The sequence below is a fragment of the Xiphophorus couchianus genome, chromosome 16 (genome assembly GCF_001444195.1).
Source record: "Xiphophorus couchianus chromosome 16, X_couchianus-1.0, whole genome shotgun sequence".
NCBI lineage: Eukaryota > Metazoa > Chordata > Actinopteri > Cyprinodontiformes > Poeciliidae > Xiphophorus > Xiphophorus couchianus.
In genome coordinates, this window is record NC_040243.1 from 9438520 (window position 1) to 9455016 (window position 16497).

General features: G+C 39.2%; 2 protein-coding genes across 3 annotated transcripts in view; one reads left to right on the forward strand and one right to left on the reverse strand.

Moving 5' to 3' along the window:
* notch3 (notch receptor 3) overlaps window positions 1–9024 on the forward strand; it is a 28433-nt gene extending 19409 nt beyond the window's left edge. Inside the window, exons 15-33 of the mRNA XM_028043142.1 lie at window positions 157–390; window positions 499–651; window positions 769–997; window positions 1078–1279; window positions 1405–1561; window positions 1645–1829; window positions 1980–2112; window positions 2226–2483; window positions 2569–2681; window positions 2794–3317; window positions 3409–3735; window positions 3826–3974; window positions 4061–4301; window positions 4419–4509; window positions 4608–4776; window positions 4907–5211; window positions 5333–5480; window positions 5576–5673; window positions 5770–9024. Coding sequence (XP_027898943.1) covers window positions 157–390; window positions 499–651; window positions 769–997; window positions 1078–1279; window positions 1405–1561; window positions 1645–1829; window positions 1980–2112; window positions 2226–2483; window positions 2569–2681; window positions 2794–3317; window positions 3409–3735; window positions 3826–3974; window positions 4061–4301; window positions 4419–4509; window positions 4608–4776; window positions 4907–5211; window positions 5333–5480; window positions 5576–5673; window positions 5770–7245 — 5192 coding nt within the window. The 3' untranslated portion in view covers window positions 7246–9024. The remainder of the gene's footprint in view (window positions 1–156; window positions 391–498; window positions 652–768; window positions 998–1077; window positions 1280–1404; window positions 1562–1644; window positions 1830–1979; window positions 2113–2225; window positions 2484–2568; window positions 2682–2793; window positions 3318–3408; window positions 3736–3825; window positions 3975–4060; window positions 4302–4418; window positions 4510–4607; window positions 4777–4906; window positions 5212–5332; window positions 5481–5575; window positions 5674–5769) is intronic.
* LOC114160544 (retinol dehydrogenase 8) lies at window positions 8430–15083 on the reverse strand. Of its 2 annotated transcripts, XM_028043198.1 has the most exons (8): window positions 14929–15083; window positions 13512–13590; window positions 12033–12157; window positions 11769–11930; window positions 11504–11683; window positions 11325–11418; window positions 10994–11177; window positions 8430–10873 (listed from the first exon to the last, which is right to left on the reverse strand). In XM_028043198.1, the coding sequence occupies exons 3-8, from the start codon at window positions 12127–12129 to the stop codon at window positions 10664–10666; spliced, it is 927 nt and encodes a 308-aa protein (XP_027898999.1). In that variant the 5' UTR covers window positions 12130–12157; window positions 13512–13590; window positions 14929–15083; the 3' UTR covers window positions 8430–10663. The 2 variants fall into 2 exon arrangements, with proteins under 2 accessions (XP_027898999.1, XP_027898998.1); XM_028043197.1 differs by lacking the exon at window positions 14929–15083 and having other exon boundaries at window positions 13512–13980.
* Window positions 15084–16497: the final 1414 nt, after the last annotated feature.

Consider the following 16497-nt stretch of genomic DNA (forward strand, 5'->3'; position numbering starts at 1 on the left):
CTCCCCCTAGTGGTGAATAAAATGTGCCTCTGCATCTAGCCACAAGTTATAGACTGTGGCTCGATGTAAGTGTTGCTATACACTTCCAGTCTACAGTATATAATAAGTGTTATTATAAACTGTAAGTGTTACCTTTTTTGCTGCTTCTGTTTACAGGTAACCTCTGCCAGGTGAACAACAATGAATGTGCTTCCAGCCCCTGTCTAAATAAGGGAACTTGTGTGGATGGTGTTGCAAGTTTCACATGTCTCTGTGAGCTCCCCTATAGTGGACCTACTTGTACTGAGGTCCTCACACCTTGCTTCCCTAACCCTTGCGCCAACCATGCAGTCTGCACCCACACCCCAGACTACTTGGGTTATCAGTGTAACTGCCAGCCAGGGTGGCAAGGTTAGAAAACCTGATTCAGTTGCACCAGTACTTACAATTTATTGAGAGATAATCCATTTTTAGGCTTACAAAGCATATCTCATTGTGTTGATTTCTTGCACTCTACAGGTCAGTTGTGTAACATAGATATGAATGAATGCATGTCGAATCCCTGCAAAAACCGTGGGACCTGCACAAACACGCTGGGAGGCTTTGTGTGTTCCTGTAGAGCAGGATTTACAGGGCTGACTTGTGAAACAGATATCAATGACTGTTTTCCCAGTAAGTGACATTTTAAATATATTGTGTACAAATATTATATCTGTCAGCAACTGTCTGTCATAATACTATTATGTTTACTGTTCTGATCAAGGTAATTTTCTCCCTTTGTCCTTTCAGACCCTTGCTTAAGTGGAGGTTCATGTACAGATGGTGTGAACTCCTTTCACTGTAGTTGCTTGCCTGGCTTCACAGGCCCTAGATGTGCCCTGGAGATCAATGAATGTCAAAGTTTCCCCTGTAAAAATGGAGGCACCTGTACAGACTATGTCAACTCTTACACATGTAGCTGCCCACCTGGCTTTACTGGCATCCACTGTGAAACCAACATTCCGGATTGCACTGAAAGGTAAGTGTGTGCTTAAGGTAAACCTGAGCTAAATTTCCTAATAAAAAGTATAAATTTAACTTGTTTTCACATTTCTACAGCTCTTGCTTTAATGGAGGGACTTGCACGGACAAAATCAATGGCTATGCTTGCACCTGTCGCTCTGGCTTCACTGGCTCCCACTGCCAGTATGAAGTAAACGAGTGTGACTCTCAGCCATGTCTAAACGGAGGCACCTGTCAAGATGCCCTGGAGTCCTTCCGCTGTTCCTGTCCAAAGGGCTTTGAAGGCAGCAGGTGCCAGGTATAAGCACTTAAGTACATTTGAAATGTAATGTTAGGAGCTTGAGACATAAAATATTTATTCTGTATGCTCAATATTTCAGATTTGCTTCTTTTGTTTCTGATTTCTGTTTCTTGGCTTTTCAGACACCAGTTGACTGGTGCCGACGCTTGTCTCTGTGCCAGAATGGAGGACGTTGCCGCCAAAAGGATGCGTCTTTCAGTTGTGATTGTCCTAATGGTTGGTCTGGACGTTACTGTGACATCCCAAACATGTCTTGTGAAACAGCGGCTCGCAAGAGGGGTATTTGACTTTTTTATGCTCTTTATCTCTGAGTTTGCACTCTGAGCTGCAACTCAAATATTTACAAATATCTTTCAAATTAGGAATCCAAACAGATGAGCTTTGCCACCATGGTGGTCACTGCGTCAACTCTGGCAATACACACATTTGTAAATGCCCTGCTGACTACACTGGGAGTTATTGTGAAATACAAGTGGACCAATGTGAAGACAAACCTTGTCGCAATGGTGCCACCTGCAGGTCATATGTTGGCGGGTACCAGTGTGATGTAAGTCAAATCCCTTATCTATTCTGAAACAAGTCAATTCTTCAGTGTCAAAACTTACCAAAGATAACTTTAGCAGGGGATTAAAATGTTCCCTTTTATTTTTTCAACCTACAAAAATACAAATATAATGCGCTTATCATATCATTACAGTGCATGCCTGGCTATACTGGACAGACCTGCGAGATTGAAATCAATGAGTGCCAGTCTCATCCTTGCCAGAATGGGGGCACTTGTATTGATTTAGTTGGACATTATATCTGCTCCTGTCCCCCTGGCACCCTGGGTAAGCAACAACAAAAGCAACAGAAACTTATGCATATCACTAAAGAGTTTACTTTCTGTGTCAAATAGATAGTACCTATATTCATTAGTGTGTGATAATCTTCTGTTTTGTAGGTGTTCTCTGTGAGATTAATGAGGATGACTGTGCACCACCACTGAGGCTACGAGGTGCTCCACCCAAGTGCCTCAATAACGGAACCTGTGTAGACAGAGTTGGTGGTCATCGCTGCAATTGTCCACCGGGTTTCACAGGAGACAGATGTGAGGGAGACATAAATGAGTGTCTCTCGAACCCTTGTAGTTCCACCAACAGTCTTGACTGCATCCAGTTGTCCAATGATTACCTGTGTGTCTGCAAGCCTGGGTTTACAGGTTAGACAATCTTCATTCTTGATGGTCTGTAACAGTGCATTTTGTTTGTGTAAGCCAAAACGTAACCACTGACATTGTTTTTTAGGACGAAGGTGTCAGAGCAGGTTCAGTGTGTGTGAATCTCAGCCTTGTCATAACGGGGGTGCCTGTTCAGTAACTAGCAGTGCCCCTCTGGGATACACCTGTACATGTCAACTTGTAAGTTTAAGATAGTTTTGAGTATTCAAACATCTAATTTTACATTATAGTTTGCCAATGACAATATCAAAAGGTTGTAAGCACAAACTGCTTTAACAATGTTTATCTCTAGGGTTATGCTGGTCCAAACTGTGAAAGGAGCATGTCCTGTCAGGAGCTGTCTTGCTACAATGGGGGAAGCTGTGCCCTTACCAAGAGGGGAACACGCTGCGTATGCTTGTCAGGCTTTGGCGGGCCCCAATGTCAGCATCACAGTAATGATGGGTGCTCTTCCAAGCCATGCCAGAATGGAGGCCTGTGCACTGAAGAAACCAGCTCCCCATTTTTCCACTGCCAGTGTCTAAGTGGATTTATGGGAAAACGGTGCGAACAAAGCAAATCTGAGCTTCCATCTCTCTCCTGCCCTAGGGCAGACTGTCAAGGCAAAGCCAATGATGGTGTTTGTGACAAGGAATGTAATACACTTCCTTGTCGTTGGGATGGTGGTGACTGCTCCCTGGCAGCGAATCCCTGGGCTCATTGCGCAGACCCCCGCTGCTGGCGTGCCTTCAACAATAGCCAGTGTGATGAATTCTGTAACAACCCTGAGTGTCTGTATGACAACTTTGACTGCAGAAGCAAAGAGAAAATTTGCAAGTGAGTTTGATTTGATTGATAAGGTTGATTCCTTTCATTTAACAGTAACATAAAATAGTTAAGATGATCCATGTGCTTTTGTTTTCTTCAGTCCAATATATGCAAGTTACTGCAACGCCCATTATGCTGATGGTCAGTGTGACCAGGGCTGCAACACAGAAGAGTGTGGTTGGGATGGCTTAGATTGTGCAGAGACGGTTCCAGAGGATCTTGCCAATGGTGTTTTGGTGTTGGTCGTCCTTCTGCCTCCAGACAAGCTACTCCTTACTGGCAAAGCTTTTTTGCAGAAATTGAGTGCTATCCTGCACACTTCAGTACGCTTCAGATTGGACAAAAATGGAGACGCAATGATTCTTCCCTACACCCGTCGAGAGGCACGCCTCAAACGAGAACTTGGACATCAACATGAAGTTGTTGGGTTAGAAAGACACTGTAAATATAAAAGATAAATCATTACCTGGGGATTGCTCTGTACACAAAACACCTTTTCCTATGTCTTTTTTTGTAGGTCCATAGTCTATCTGGAGATAGACAACCGTTTGTGCATTCGGGATTCAGAGGACTGTTTCCCAACAGCTAAAAGTGCGGCAGACTATCTTGGAGCTCTATCTGCAACAGAAATGCTCGACTTCCCTTATCCTCTTCGAGAAGTCAGAGGCAAGTGTGAATTCTGAGTTAACACAAGATTGATGAATCACTCTAATGAGGCATATGCAAATCCAAGCTTTCTTGTTCCACAACAGAAGAAAAGATCCCCGTTGATCCCATTTCACCAACGGAATGGTGGTATCTACTTACCCGATGGATGGTTCCATGTTTAGTGTTTATTTTTATTTTGGTCATCCTTGTGATTGGCATGTTGATAACTCGTCGGAAGCGTGAACACAGCACCCTTTGGTTCCCCGAAGGCTTCTTTCTTAAGAAGGAACCCAGCAGTAACAAAAACCGCAGGGAACCTGTGGGTCAAGATGCTCTTGGACTGAAGTAAGTTATTTGTAAATAGAACTTAAAACACTTTGGAGTTATTACCATAGGAATCACTTTTGAGCTTCAGTGGTTTTCCTGGAACTTATGCTGTTGCATTTTTTGATTTGTAATCAGACACATGCCAAAAACAGTTGAGGAATCTCTCCTCGGTGATCACAGTGATCAGTGGATGGACTCAGATTGCCCAGAAGCCAAACGACTCAAGGTTTGTCACACAAATTTTTCTTACTGTAAATATTGTGCATCTTTTTAAATTGACACTAGTGCGAGAATTTGTATTACCAAATTTCTATATAAATTCAGGTTGAGGAGCCGAGCATGCTCTCAGACAGCGAAGATGCAGTGGACTGCAGACAGTGGACCCAGCACCATCTCGTAGCTGCAGACATCCGTGTACCACCCACGATAGCCCTCACACCACCTCAAGGAGAATTTGAAAGTGACTGCATGGACGTTAATGTCCGAGGCCCAGGTTGGTGTAGAAGTTTCATTTTAGGGTGAAAGCTGTCTTTTGACAATACATTTTAATCTTTCTTCACAAATCATTGTGGTGGTCATTTGAAATGACTAACTATTTTCTTTTTCACTTGTCCACATCCTAGATGGTTTTACACCTCTGATGCTGGCATCATTCTGTGGAGGCGGCCTAGAACCTGAGGTGACAGAGGAGGAGGAGAGTGAAGAGTGCTCTGCCAACATTATCTCTGACTTAATCTACCAGGGTGCATCGCTCGCTGCTCAAACAGACCGTACCGGTGAGACAGCACTCCACTTGGCTGCTCGCTACGCACGTGCTGATGCTGCAAAGCGCCTGCTGGATGCCGGAGCAGACGCCAATGCTCAAGACAACACGGGACGAACACCGCTACATGCTGCTGTGGCTGCAGATGCACAGGGTGTCTTCCAGGTAATCAGTTATTAGGACATTGTGTTTGTTAATTACATTAGCAGTACAAAAATCTTTTACTTTTTCCCAAAATGTATTTTATAACTATAAAGGTTTTTTCCCATTCTTTCCACTCATTTAGATTTTGATTCGAAATCGCGCCACTGATCTGGACTCCCGTATGTACGATGGCTCTACTGCTCTAATCCTGGCAGCACGACTGGCAGTGGAAGGCATGGTTGAGGAACTCATTACATGCCATGCAGATGTTAATGCAGTCGATGAATTGGGTAAGTCTCAGATCTCCAAATCATTTGGTTTAAACTCATGATAATACTTCAGCAAAACCAAAACATTTTATCGTAATGGTTGACGTCTCTTTTAGGTAAATCTGCTTTGCATTGGGCTGCAGCTGTAAACAATGTAGATGCAACTATTGCTCTGCTGAAAAATGGCGCCAACAAAGATATGCAAGATCTGAAGGTAATTTTAAAAACATAGGCATGGAAGCCATACATAATGCATATGTTAGTATTTGACAGCTTGTTAATTTTTATGAGCTTTCTGTCTGTTTTTCAGGAGGAGACCCCTCTGTTCCTTGCAGCCCGTGAAGGAAGTTGTGAGGCAGTGAAGGTGCTACTTGCTCACTTTGCAAATAGAGAAATTACAGACCACATGGACAGGCTGCCGAGAGACATTGCTCTAGAGCGTATGCACCACGATATTGTACAACTTCTTGATGAATACAACACAGTAAGGAGTCCCCAGAGTCATGGAGCAGCTGGACACCAACTCGCAGGAGGCCACACTCTATCTCCTCTCATGTGCCCTCCCAGTGCCTTCCTCCCTAGTCTGAAGCACACCCCACAGAGCAAGAAGAACCGCCGGCCTGGGGCCAAAGGTTCCAGCCTTGGAAGCCAGCACGCTGCAAGTCTCAAGGAGTCAGTAAAGGCTCGCAATAAGAAGCTAACTCTGGACATGCAGAGTGCCTTATTGGATAGCTCTGTTACTCTGTCCCCAGTGGACTCCCTAGACTCACCGCACGGGGGAGCTAGCAATGCTGGCTACATCACCAATCCAACGTCACCTGTTGCCATGCAGTCACCAGGTCTTTTCCATTCCTCCATGTCTGTTCCAAACACCCCAATGGTTCACAGTAGCATGTTGGAAGGAGGTGGCCCATTTGCGGTATCTCTTGCACAAATTAATGACATTGGAGCGGGAGCAATGTCCATGCAGGGCCGTGTCTCTATGGCCTCAGATGTCAGCCATGGCTATGTGCTGAGTTCTGGCCAGCTGGGGGTCAACATGGGCATGGTCAGTCCTGTCAGTGTGCCATTTGACTGGCACAATCGCATGCCTCCATCCTCTCAGTGTGGTCAGCAGGTTGTGAATATTGTGCAGAGTAGTCAAGCAGGCATGCATGTCCAGAGTCCAGCCATGCAGCAGCAGAACATGCTGATGCACCAACAGCAGCTCTACCGCAGTCCAATGCTGCAGCCCACACCGGTTACCTCAGCGCCGACCATCAGCCCAGTGAAGCTGCCTTCCATTGCAGAGCAACAGCAGCTCATTAATCACAACATCACCAACCAGCCAAGCATGGGTCCTATGGGAAGGTCCACTCCACCTACCCCCCAAACCTCACAGCCTCCACCATCATTCTTCCAGCAGCATCAGCAGCAGCTGCCTCAGCAGTCCTCTCAGCCTCCTGTTCAGCCCACCCAAGGAGCAGCAGCAGCAGCCCAGCCAGCTCAGGTCCTGTCCTCCCAGCCAAGTAGTAGCGCTGCAGGGAACGAGGATTATCCAACACCTCCTTCCCAACACAGTTTTTCATCCGCATTAGATGCCACACCCAAGCGTTTCCACAATTTGCCCAGTGAGCACCCCTATCTGACACCCTCTCCAGAGTCTCCAGAGCACTGGTCCAGTCCCTCTCCCCACTGTGTCTCTGATTGGTCAGATTCCACACCAAGCCCAGCTGTCGCTGTCCCCAACCAGACCCAAATTACTCAAATCCCAGAGGCCAATGGCAAGATGCAGGTGTTTGCATGAAGGTAATTCGGACTCAACCTGAAAAAGACTGGCTCTTGGGTTTGTTTGTGTTTTATCTGTCAGCATGTTTCCAAGATTTTCTTTGGAGTTGAGCTGGCAATATGTATAAGAGGACCGTCTGCTAGTGAATACGGCAGAGGAATAAATAAGTAAAGGGAAATGTGTGTTGTCTGAAAAAACTACAGACAATTTAATGAAGTAATTCTGTCACAGATGGACTATTTTTGATTCTTTAAAAAAAGTATATGAAGAAAACCAAGTCTTTAATTTCAAAGACTTAGGGAAACTCTCCAGAAAACTAACAAACATTTAAAAAGTAGAACAGAGAAAAAGTGAATTGTTGAAGGGAATTTGTTTATTTTTATTTATTGTTTTTATCTATCTGAACTGCTCTTCAGTTTTATTTCTGTTCGAGCCTCTCATATAAACTGCCACCATAATGTTAAAATGGTTCTAGCAACTGCATTTCAAAAATTACTCTGCCGTAGTTATGTTTAGGTTGTGGTAAATAACAAATTTATATATGAGTGTTATGAACAAGAATGTAGATGAGTGTCTTTAAAGCACTTCAACTGACCAGCCTCAAAGGGCAAGTCTTTGTCAAATACATTTGGCATCATTGGATATTTATAATATAAAGGGCATTTAATCGCTGTGAATTTTACATATAATCTTTTAAAAAAATCAGAGACAATATTAAGTGTGATGCATTTATTTTATATAACTATTCATTGACACTAGAGTATTTGTTGATGGTCTTACTGCCGAGTCTATTACCTTTAGCATTCGTTTTATTTATGTTTCAAAGAAAATGTGTTGGCCTTTAAAAATCAGCTTTTCACTGCCCTTACATTATATTTTTTATTGTTTTATACTCTGTATATTTGTGGAAAAGCATAAATACTTTTTTCTTTGTCAAACATCACTTCAGATGTATTAAGCTATGCTTATATCCGCTGCTATTTTATATCACTCTTTGTTTCAAACATTCCTCCGCTGTTTCTGGCTTTTTGTGTTTGGACTACCGCCTTAAGGTGACACTAAAAGGTAACCAAACCAGACAACAAAACCTTTTGGAATTGTTGACCCCATAACCTGAAATGGACTAAATGGACTGTTGCAGCTGAGATCAAGTTGGGAGTGGTGACCAGTGTGAGGGTGGGGCTGCTGGACTGTGACTGCTGATGCCCTGTCACTCCTCAGGGAGGTGTTTTATGGCATGCAGAGGAATGATTCCCTTGCATCTACAGTAGATACCACGTCCAGGGCTCATGAAGTTGTGAGCTAGTGAAATAAGAATGAGGGGAAAACAACACTACTGTGTAGTGTTTATGTTGCGTAATTCTAAGATGAAATTCAGTCATTTAGCTAACCACTTGTATTATGGCTAAACAAGTATTTTGTTTTTCATATAACCTGGCCATGTAGAATGGGGGCGGTTGCCTCTCTATAACATTTTGTGCACATTTCAGGCTTTTTGTATCATAACATTTTAAGAAAGACACTTTGGCATTTTCATTTCATGCTTTTGAGCAGAGATGAATTAGCTCACCACTTCTAGTTATTGTTTTTACAGTTACATTGCCTGAACACTGCCTCTAGTTGAGTTATCAGCTGAGTTTATTTTTGTTTTCCTATTTTATCTTGTTCATTATAGAACCAGGTACTGGTCTCTCAGACCTGGGAAAGTGTTGATTTTCACAGTCCAGTTTGGATCTTATTTGCAGGTGAAAATTTTTGGTTTGCCTATTTTTTCTAATTTTCTGGTCTTAAAACTTTCCTGCCAGGTCACACTAAGTGTTTTGTGCATTCACCATTTCAGTTGCAGATTGTAAATATGTTTGTTTTGGGTAGATCGTTGCTTAAGAAGTCTTATTTTCCTAAAGTGATTGTTATGTACTAAAAAGACAGAAATAAAGTGTATTTCATTTAGCATTATTTGAAACTGAGACTCTAATGAATATTTTTTAGCAATCTTGTTACAACAGCACATGTTGATATAACCTAAATTTATTCCTACAATTGTTCAAAAGTAGTTTAAAGTCACTGTCAACATTTCTCAGCAGTTTTTCCTTTTTTTTTTTTATCAAACTTGTTAAATATATTTGTAATAAAAACTACAGGGAACTACTTTTCAGGATATTGTTATTATTATTCTTAATTGTTTTTAGCAGTGTGTTTATATCACACTAATATACAGAGCAGCTGTTCTGAATGACAAGTTCAGATCTGTTACAATACAGAGGTATCAATGATAATTTTGAAGGGATCAACTTTTCTTTCAAATGTAACACATTGCTAACATTGTAAAACTTTCCTCCGTTTAACAGTCTGTGAAATATACTGTGCATTAATATTTTTTATGTAAAAAAAAAAAAAACAACTGAGAAAACACACAATGGAAACTCTCATCAAGATTTAGGCTCAGATTGAAAATGTGCTGACATCCATTTTAGAAATGATCTAAACAATCCTCAAGTCATCTGAGAGAAATACAAATTTTATCACAGTAAACTGATCTGATATAATGTAAGAATATAACTGCGTGGATATTTTATTTCAAGCGAAATTATTCTTTATGTCCCAGAAATAACTTTTTCTAGAATTTAACTCCATGATGCTCCACATATATATCGAGATAAATATGTTTCTAATATATTAACCTTTTCTTTTCTTTTGTAAATATTTTACTTTTAATTTTTTTTTAAAAAACAACTTTTTTCTTAATTCTAGGCTGATCTTGTGCCCTTTTGCACCACTTTTATCTACCTCAGAAGTAATATTTTAATGGTACAGAAATTAAATGTAAAAAAACTTAATTTTAGAGTGTGTTTTTTTTTTTTAAATAGTCATAAACCAGGGTTTAAATTAAGCATCAATAAATGTTCCGTAGAAAAAACAACATCTGAATCAATTGTGATTAAATTAGTTTTTACTATAAATACTAAAATAAAATGGCAATATATACTGAAAGAATTTAATCAACTTTGATAAGAACTTAACATTTATGTCTTTAAAATAATGACCAATTTTAAAGATATCATTTATCAATGCAATAACATAAAATAGGAATACTTAAATTGATACTATTTGACAAAAGCATATAATAGACAGTACAGTTTTTAAAAGTATAGAACAATTTCTTCTATCAGGCTTTGAAGGGTTAAGGGAAAAAACACCCGAGTTTCTAATGACCAAAATCAAACAAATGAAGTTAAAGTTATATGTATATTTGAACATATACATCCAGTCTACTGTATATGTTCAAAAAAAGAAAAATCATTAAATCCTCTTTTATAGGGTAACAAAGCTAATAAAAGATCTATTTTTTACAAATTGTCAGAAATTCAGAATTTGAATGTTAAACATAAAAAAAGAATAACTGCAGTAACCCTAATCAACTACTTCCATTAAATGATTATTTGTTCCCCTTCCTCCGATTCATCATGCGCAGAATCCCCAATGTGGCATTAAAAACAGTGTCATGTTTAAAGATCATTTTATAGAAAGCTTCCAGAGGAAGTCTGCCAGTGGGATCTGCATGCTTTAGTGCAGTCATGGGCATGTAGAGTCGGTTGGTCTGGTGCCGTAGAGGAGGCTCCTTGGCTGTAATCACTTTTTGTGTTTGCTAAACAGTGAGAAAAGAACAAAACTTTACATCAGAAGGAGTCTTCTGGTTATGTATTTTAACAGAAAAGGAAATGTACCTTTAATTCTCAGATTTAAGAGGAACATTGTCACTACTTGCCTCAGCCACATCCTGTGGAGTCTGGCCTAATGTTGTGAAGATCTTTCTAGAGTATGGAAGATAAATGTCACGAAAGATCCTGGCCGTTTCCTCATCTGTCTCAGACAGATCTATGATTTCTGCGTCCTCATACACTTTTCTTTCAAACTCTGTCATCACAGGACCAGGTTCCACCAGTGTAGTCCTAGGAAAAGAAAAGTACGTAAATCTAAAAGCGGTGCATTTGTTGAGCTCTAAATTCTTACCAATGTAGACTTTTAGATAACTAAAGTTTTACTTGTGGACTAACTGCATTTTTAAAGATGTTGTATTGTTCAGGACATGTAATCACTTGATGTTGAATTTCATTGCTTGCACTGCCAGACTTTCACAAAATCCTTCCACAGCAAACTTGGATGCAGAGTAGACGTCATTGAACAGAAGTCCTGTGTTGAAACATTAGGAGAACATCAAAAGTCTTTCACAGTTATTCAATTTGTCTGAAATTCAGTTCATTAAAATAAAACCCACCTTGTATTCCCATAACACTGCTCATCACCACAATATGGCCACTCTGCCTTTGCTTCATGTCTGGCAGCACCTCTTTCACCAATCGCACCAGGCCAAAGAAGTTGACTTCAAAGAGCTCTTTCATTGAGGTAATACTTTGGCACTCCAGTGGTCCAATCATGCCAAAGCCTGCATTGTTCACTACAACAATGCAATATTCTCTTTTAATAATGTTTGCTTGTTAAGTGAAATTTACTTTGAATATTAATATGGAAAGGAAACAGACCGAGGACATCCACTTGTCGGTTAGGGATGCTGTTGATGCACTCTTTGATGGATTCTTCACAGCAGGCATCCAACTTTTGGATCACCAGGGTTTTATTTAATAAATCACCTGCTGCTTTTTCCAAAGGGCCACGTTTCTCAAGATCCCTCATTGTGGCAACTACTGGCTCAGACAAACAAACAGGATATCACTCACTTTGATTACTTATTATCTACTGGATACAGATTTTTTTTTTAGGTGCAGCAAAGAACATCAACAGCTTACCTTTGAACCGTTTGGCCTCATCCTTGGCCAAGCGTACTGCCACAGCCAAGCCAATACCAGAGGAGCAACCAGTAACCAGCACTCTCCTGGTCCCCATAGTGTCGACCTCAAGACTTACTAGTGGACTATAATAATAATAGTAAAAAAAAAAGCTCAAATATATTTTCTACACTGTTATGGCTTTCTTGTGTTTCAAGGTGTGATAAACCACATCTACTTAAATCTAATGGTGTTTTCTCTGTGCTCAAAGTGAGTCAGAGTCTGCTACTGCCATGTTTGCATAGTACATTTTAAGTGTAGTTGCATAATAATAAGGCTATAAGAATGCTACAGGTCTAGAGAATAACCCCTTTCATGTTAAAAGAAAAAGACCAGAAAGTGCACTGAGGTAAACAAACAAAAGAAAAGCAAACTCATTCAAATAGCAACAGTACTTTTTAAAGTAAAAACTAAAGAACTATCATCCAATTTGAAATCACAGTAGTTACAAAATGTCCATAAAACATGGTTATTATGGTCAGCATGGTTATTATGTACATAATTACCTTGAGAAGAAATCCTTAAATGTTTTTCTTCAAAAGGGAAAAGCTGTATTTTTAGTTATAATAGGATTAAATATGGTACAGGATAGAAATAAGTCATACCTACAAAGGAATATAGTACACTGCATAACGACAGTTTAAAACATAGTTTATTGTAAAATAAATAGCTGTTCTTGAAATACGACAATACATTTTTTTAAATCATAGACACCTTGGACTTGGCCCAGTTTAAAAGCTGTTGTGAAGTACATACATATTGGATTTTCTTTTTGACTTTAAAGACGTTCTAATGGTACAGTTTTTATTATTCCTATCACAATCCAAATTTATCTGAGAAAGGTTTTACCACAAGACGTTTAAAATCTTCTACAATTGAAGAATATTCCAGTTCAGATTTTATCCAAGGATTCTGAGCAATGATCTACGGAAGAGGAATAGGGCCACTGGGAAAAAATAAGACAGTTCTGACTTTAATCTCGGAATTCTGAGATTAAAGTCTTTGGCCAAGGATTAAAGTCAAATTAATTCTGAGATTAAAGTCAGAATTCAGACTTTTTTTCTCAGAATTCTGAGATTAAAGTCAGAACTGTTTTTATTTATTATTTTTTTGCAGGGGCCCCAATCCTCTTCCGTAATGATCGTTTGTACGTCTCTAGATTTTTGATTTCACTCATCTGAACCTGCTGCAGTCATCTACATAACAGTTAACAATAGAATTTTAAAAAACAACTATTTTAGTCATGCTGTGTAGGTTTTAAACTGAATCTATAGTAAAAGAAGTAGAAAACCTACTTCTTTCTGACATTTGGAGAAGCACAATATTCAAGACCTGCCACTCAGTGATCTATGCATAATTTTCAGTTACTCCAAGGTCACTATCTGCTAAACCTTTACAAAATACTGAGGCAGATGTGTTTGTTTGGCACGCGGTACCCACCTGCGGAGCGAGCTGTTTGGTCCTTACTGATGTGGAAAACAGTTTGTCAACAGTGCATCGATGAATTGCTGCAAAAACACTGAACAAACAAAACGAAGTCTCAAACGTCGGGACAGGCAGCTAAAGTCTCAGGGATTACTCAAGCGGCTCATGTATTATGGGAATTGTAGTTTTTGGGAGACAAGTACACAAAGAAACTGTAGGACCATTTAAGTTACTGCTGATGTTTTTTGTTCTTGGGTATTTTCTACTCTGAATTACTCACTGCGTCTTTATATATTTCTTTTTTTTATATCCTTTAACATTTTGTGGAATCTTATTTAAAGTCTAATCCTACACATGACATGCACTTTTTACCTAGTTAATTTCTGAAGAAAAAAATATCTGTGTGCCCAAAATATTTATAAATGTCTAACAATGTATTTTATAAGAAAAAAAACAATAAATAAAAGACCGCTCTAGATTTAACTAAGTCTCGCAGTTTTTGTTTTGGCCACTGGAGGGCAGACTCGTCATTCTAATATTCTGTTCAACAATCAGCGTGAATGAAACATAATAATCTTTTGGCTCAGAAAGAGTGAGCTTTTATGGTTCCCACACTGCCAGTTAATGGTAGTACGTTTTCCTAAAACACAAATCATTTATTGCATCTTGAGGTAGATTATTTTTACAGAGCGAGAATACAAATGATTTAGAGCAAATATGTGAAATTTGGAGCTGTGTCTATAACAGAAATCCAATTTGGCACCTAAAATAGTTTTTTTTAAAAACAACAAAAAAAACGGGAGTCCAAACGAGTAATATGCATCATATCATCAAGCGGCTAACTATATGTCAGGATTAAAAAAAATAATTTTGTAAACCAATTTTCAAAAGTAATATTTGTAAATACTGTAATAAGTACTTAATATACAGCGTATGAAGTACATTGAAACGTTTACCTGTTACTACATTTAATATCAAGGCCTAATCGTTATTAAATAAAGATGAAAATGCAAATACTGCAATCATAGCTCAGTTTGTATGAAACATTATAGTACTCTGTATAAAAAAGTTAAACCATAAGTGAAACAAATTAGACTGCACCGCTGTGTCTTTTCAATCTAATATTACGTTTCAAGTAGTGCAACACCCTCTCTGCTGTAACAAGATGGAAGGATAAGAGCGTACTGTTACCCACGTGTGAAATGATTTCCCTTTAGATTTTCAGCTGTTTGTCTCTGAATAACGCTTCTAAAATGAAGGCTGGCTGGCAGTTCTTATCAAAATGGATTTGAACAAGAACCGTGCCAAAAAGTTCCAAGCATGATAAACACAAGCTGCTTAGGTTGTTCTCTGTAGAGGATATTTAGCACTTTTAATTGATACCATAGTTATGAATCTTCTCTTTCTTTTCAACAAAAATATTGTCACTCACCAGAAGATTTCCCTGAAAGAACTCCATCTATCCATTTTCTAACACCCTTGTGGGGCGCTGGTGCCTATCTTCAGAGAACGCTTCGGTCAAGAGGCGAGGTACACCCTGGACAGGTCGTCAGTCTGTCGCAGGGCAACACAGAGACAGACAAACAACCATGCACTCACATGCTCACACCTAGGGAGAATTTAGAGAGACCAATAAACCTGACAGTCATGTTTAAGGACTGTGGGAGGAAGCCGGAGAGAACCCAAGCATGCACAGGGAGAACTTAAGAGTGCAAAGTAACATTTACTAAGCAATATTTGATTTAAAGTGTTATTGTTTTGTACTAGCCCTCAAGATCACCTTAAATTACTTAAGTATTTTTACCATATTGTCTAACAGATATATTCTATACTGAACATTTGCTTTTTTTTCAATTTCTTCATATTTTTTCCACAAAAGATGGAACAGATTTACTATCAGAAGCAAGGAGAATGTTACTGTGAAATGCTAAAGGATACTCTTTAGCATGATCCCACCACCAGCATGGTTGTCAGAATCCACATCGTTTTGAGGTCAGAACATCTCACTTTGACTCCTCAAACATATTTAAGGAGTCAAAGAGCTCAATATTTTTTTTTCTAGATGGCATGGGTTTGTAAATACGAGTAGCAAAAACTGTAGTTCAGAGAGATTTCTTTTGCAACAGGGGCTTTTTGGTTCATCCACACCCCATCAATCCATGAAAATGTAAAGCTAGCTGTACTAACGGCAGCACCATCAGTTTCACTTTTGTGGCATGTCAGTCTTTTTTGGTTCTTCCTGTGATGTTCCTAAATACTGTAACCAATTTCCTTTAATCTGAGAATGATAGCTTGGGTCATTTGTCATATCTTTGCAGAGTGATGAAAAGAATTAGTATCTAGTCCTTGCATACAATTGTTTGAACTGATCATGCTGTTTTCCAATTTTTTGTTCAAATCTACAATTCTTCTGAGAGCTTCACTGCGTTCCTTGTGCCTTCCCGTTGTTTTGAGAATTGTTCAGCTTATTGCGTCCTATTAAATAAATAATTTTATTGTTGGCAAAGAGGAGCTACCAGTTACTGACAGTCCTTACCATAACGAGAAGTTAACTGGCTTTGGAGTAGTTAAGGTGAATAAATAATGTATAATCAGCTTTTTATGCCTCTGTAGTGACTGGACCAAAATCTACAATAATTTCTAATTTGATAGCTCCCACTTCTTTGTTTCAATCAAAATTATTTCATAATAACAACTCTTGACCCGAAAAAATTATTCAAAGCCCAAAGAAAAATTAGTTTAGCAAATATAAAAATGCATGTGTATTTTACAGATGAAACTGAAATAAATAATTTCAATCACACAGACGTGTTAAGGTAAAATAAAGCTCTCATCCTGAAACTCATACAGAGGAAAATGATAATAGTGAGTCAGTTTCACTGCTCCCATAAGGCCAAAACAATCCAGTAACTTTCAAAACCACCAAACCTTAACGAAATATGTTACATGACATTACTGATTCTTCTTTCACTTGTTACATAAGGACACATCTTGTTCTTGT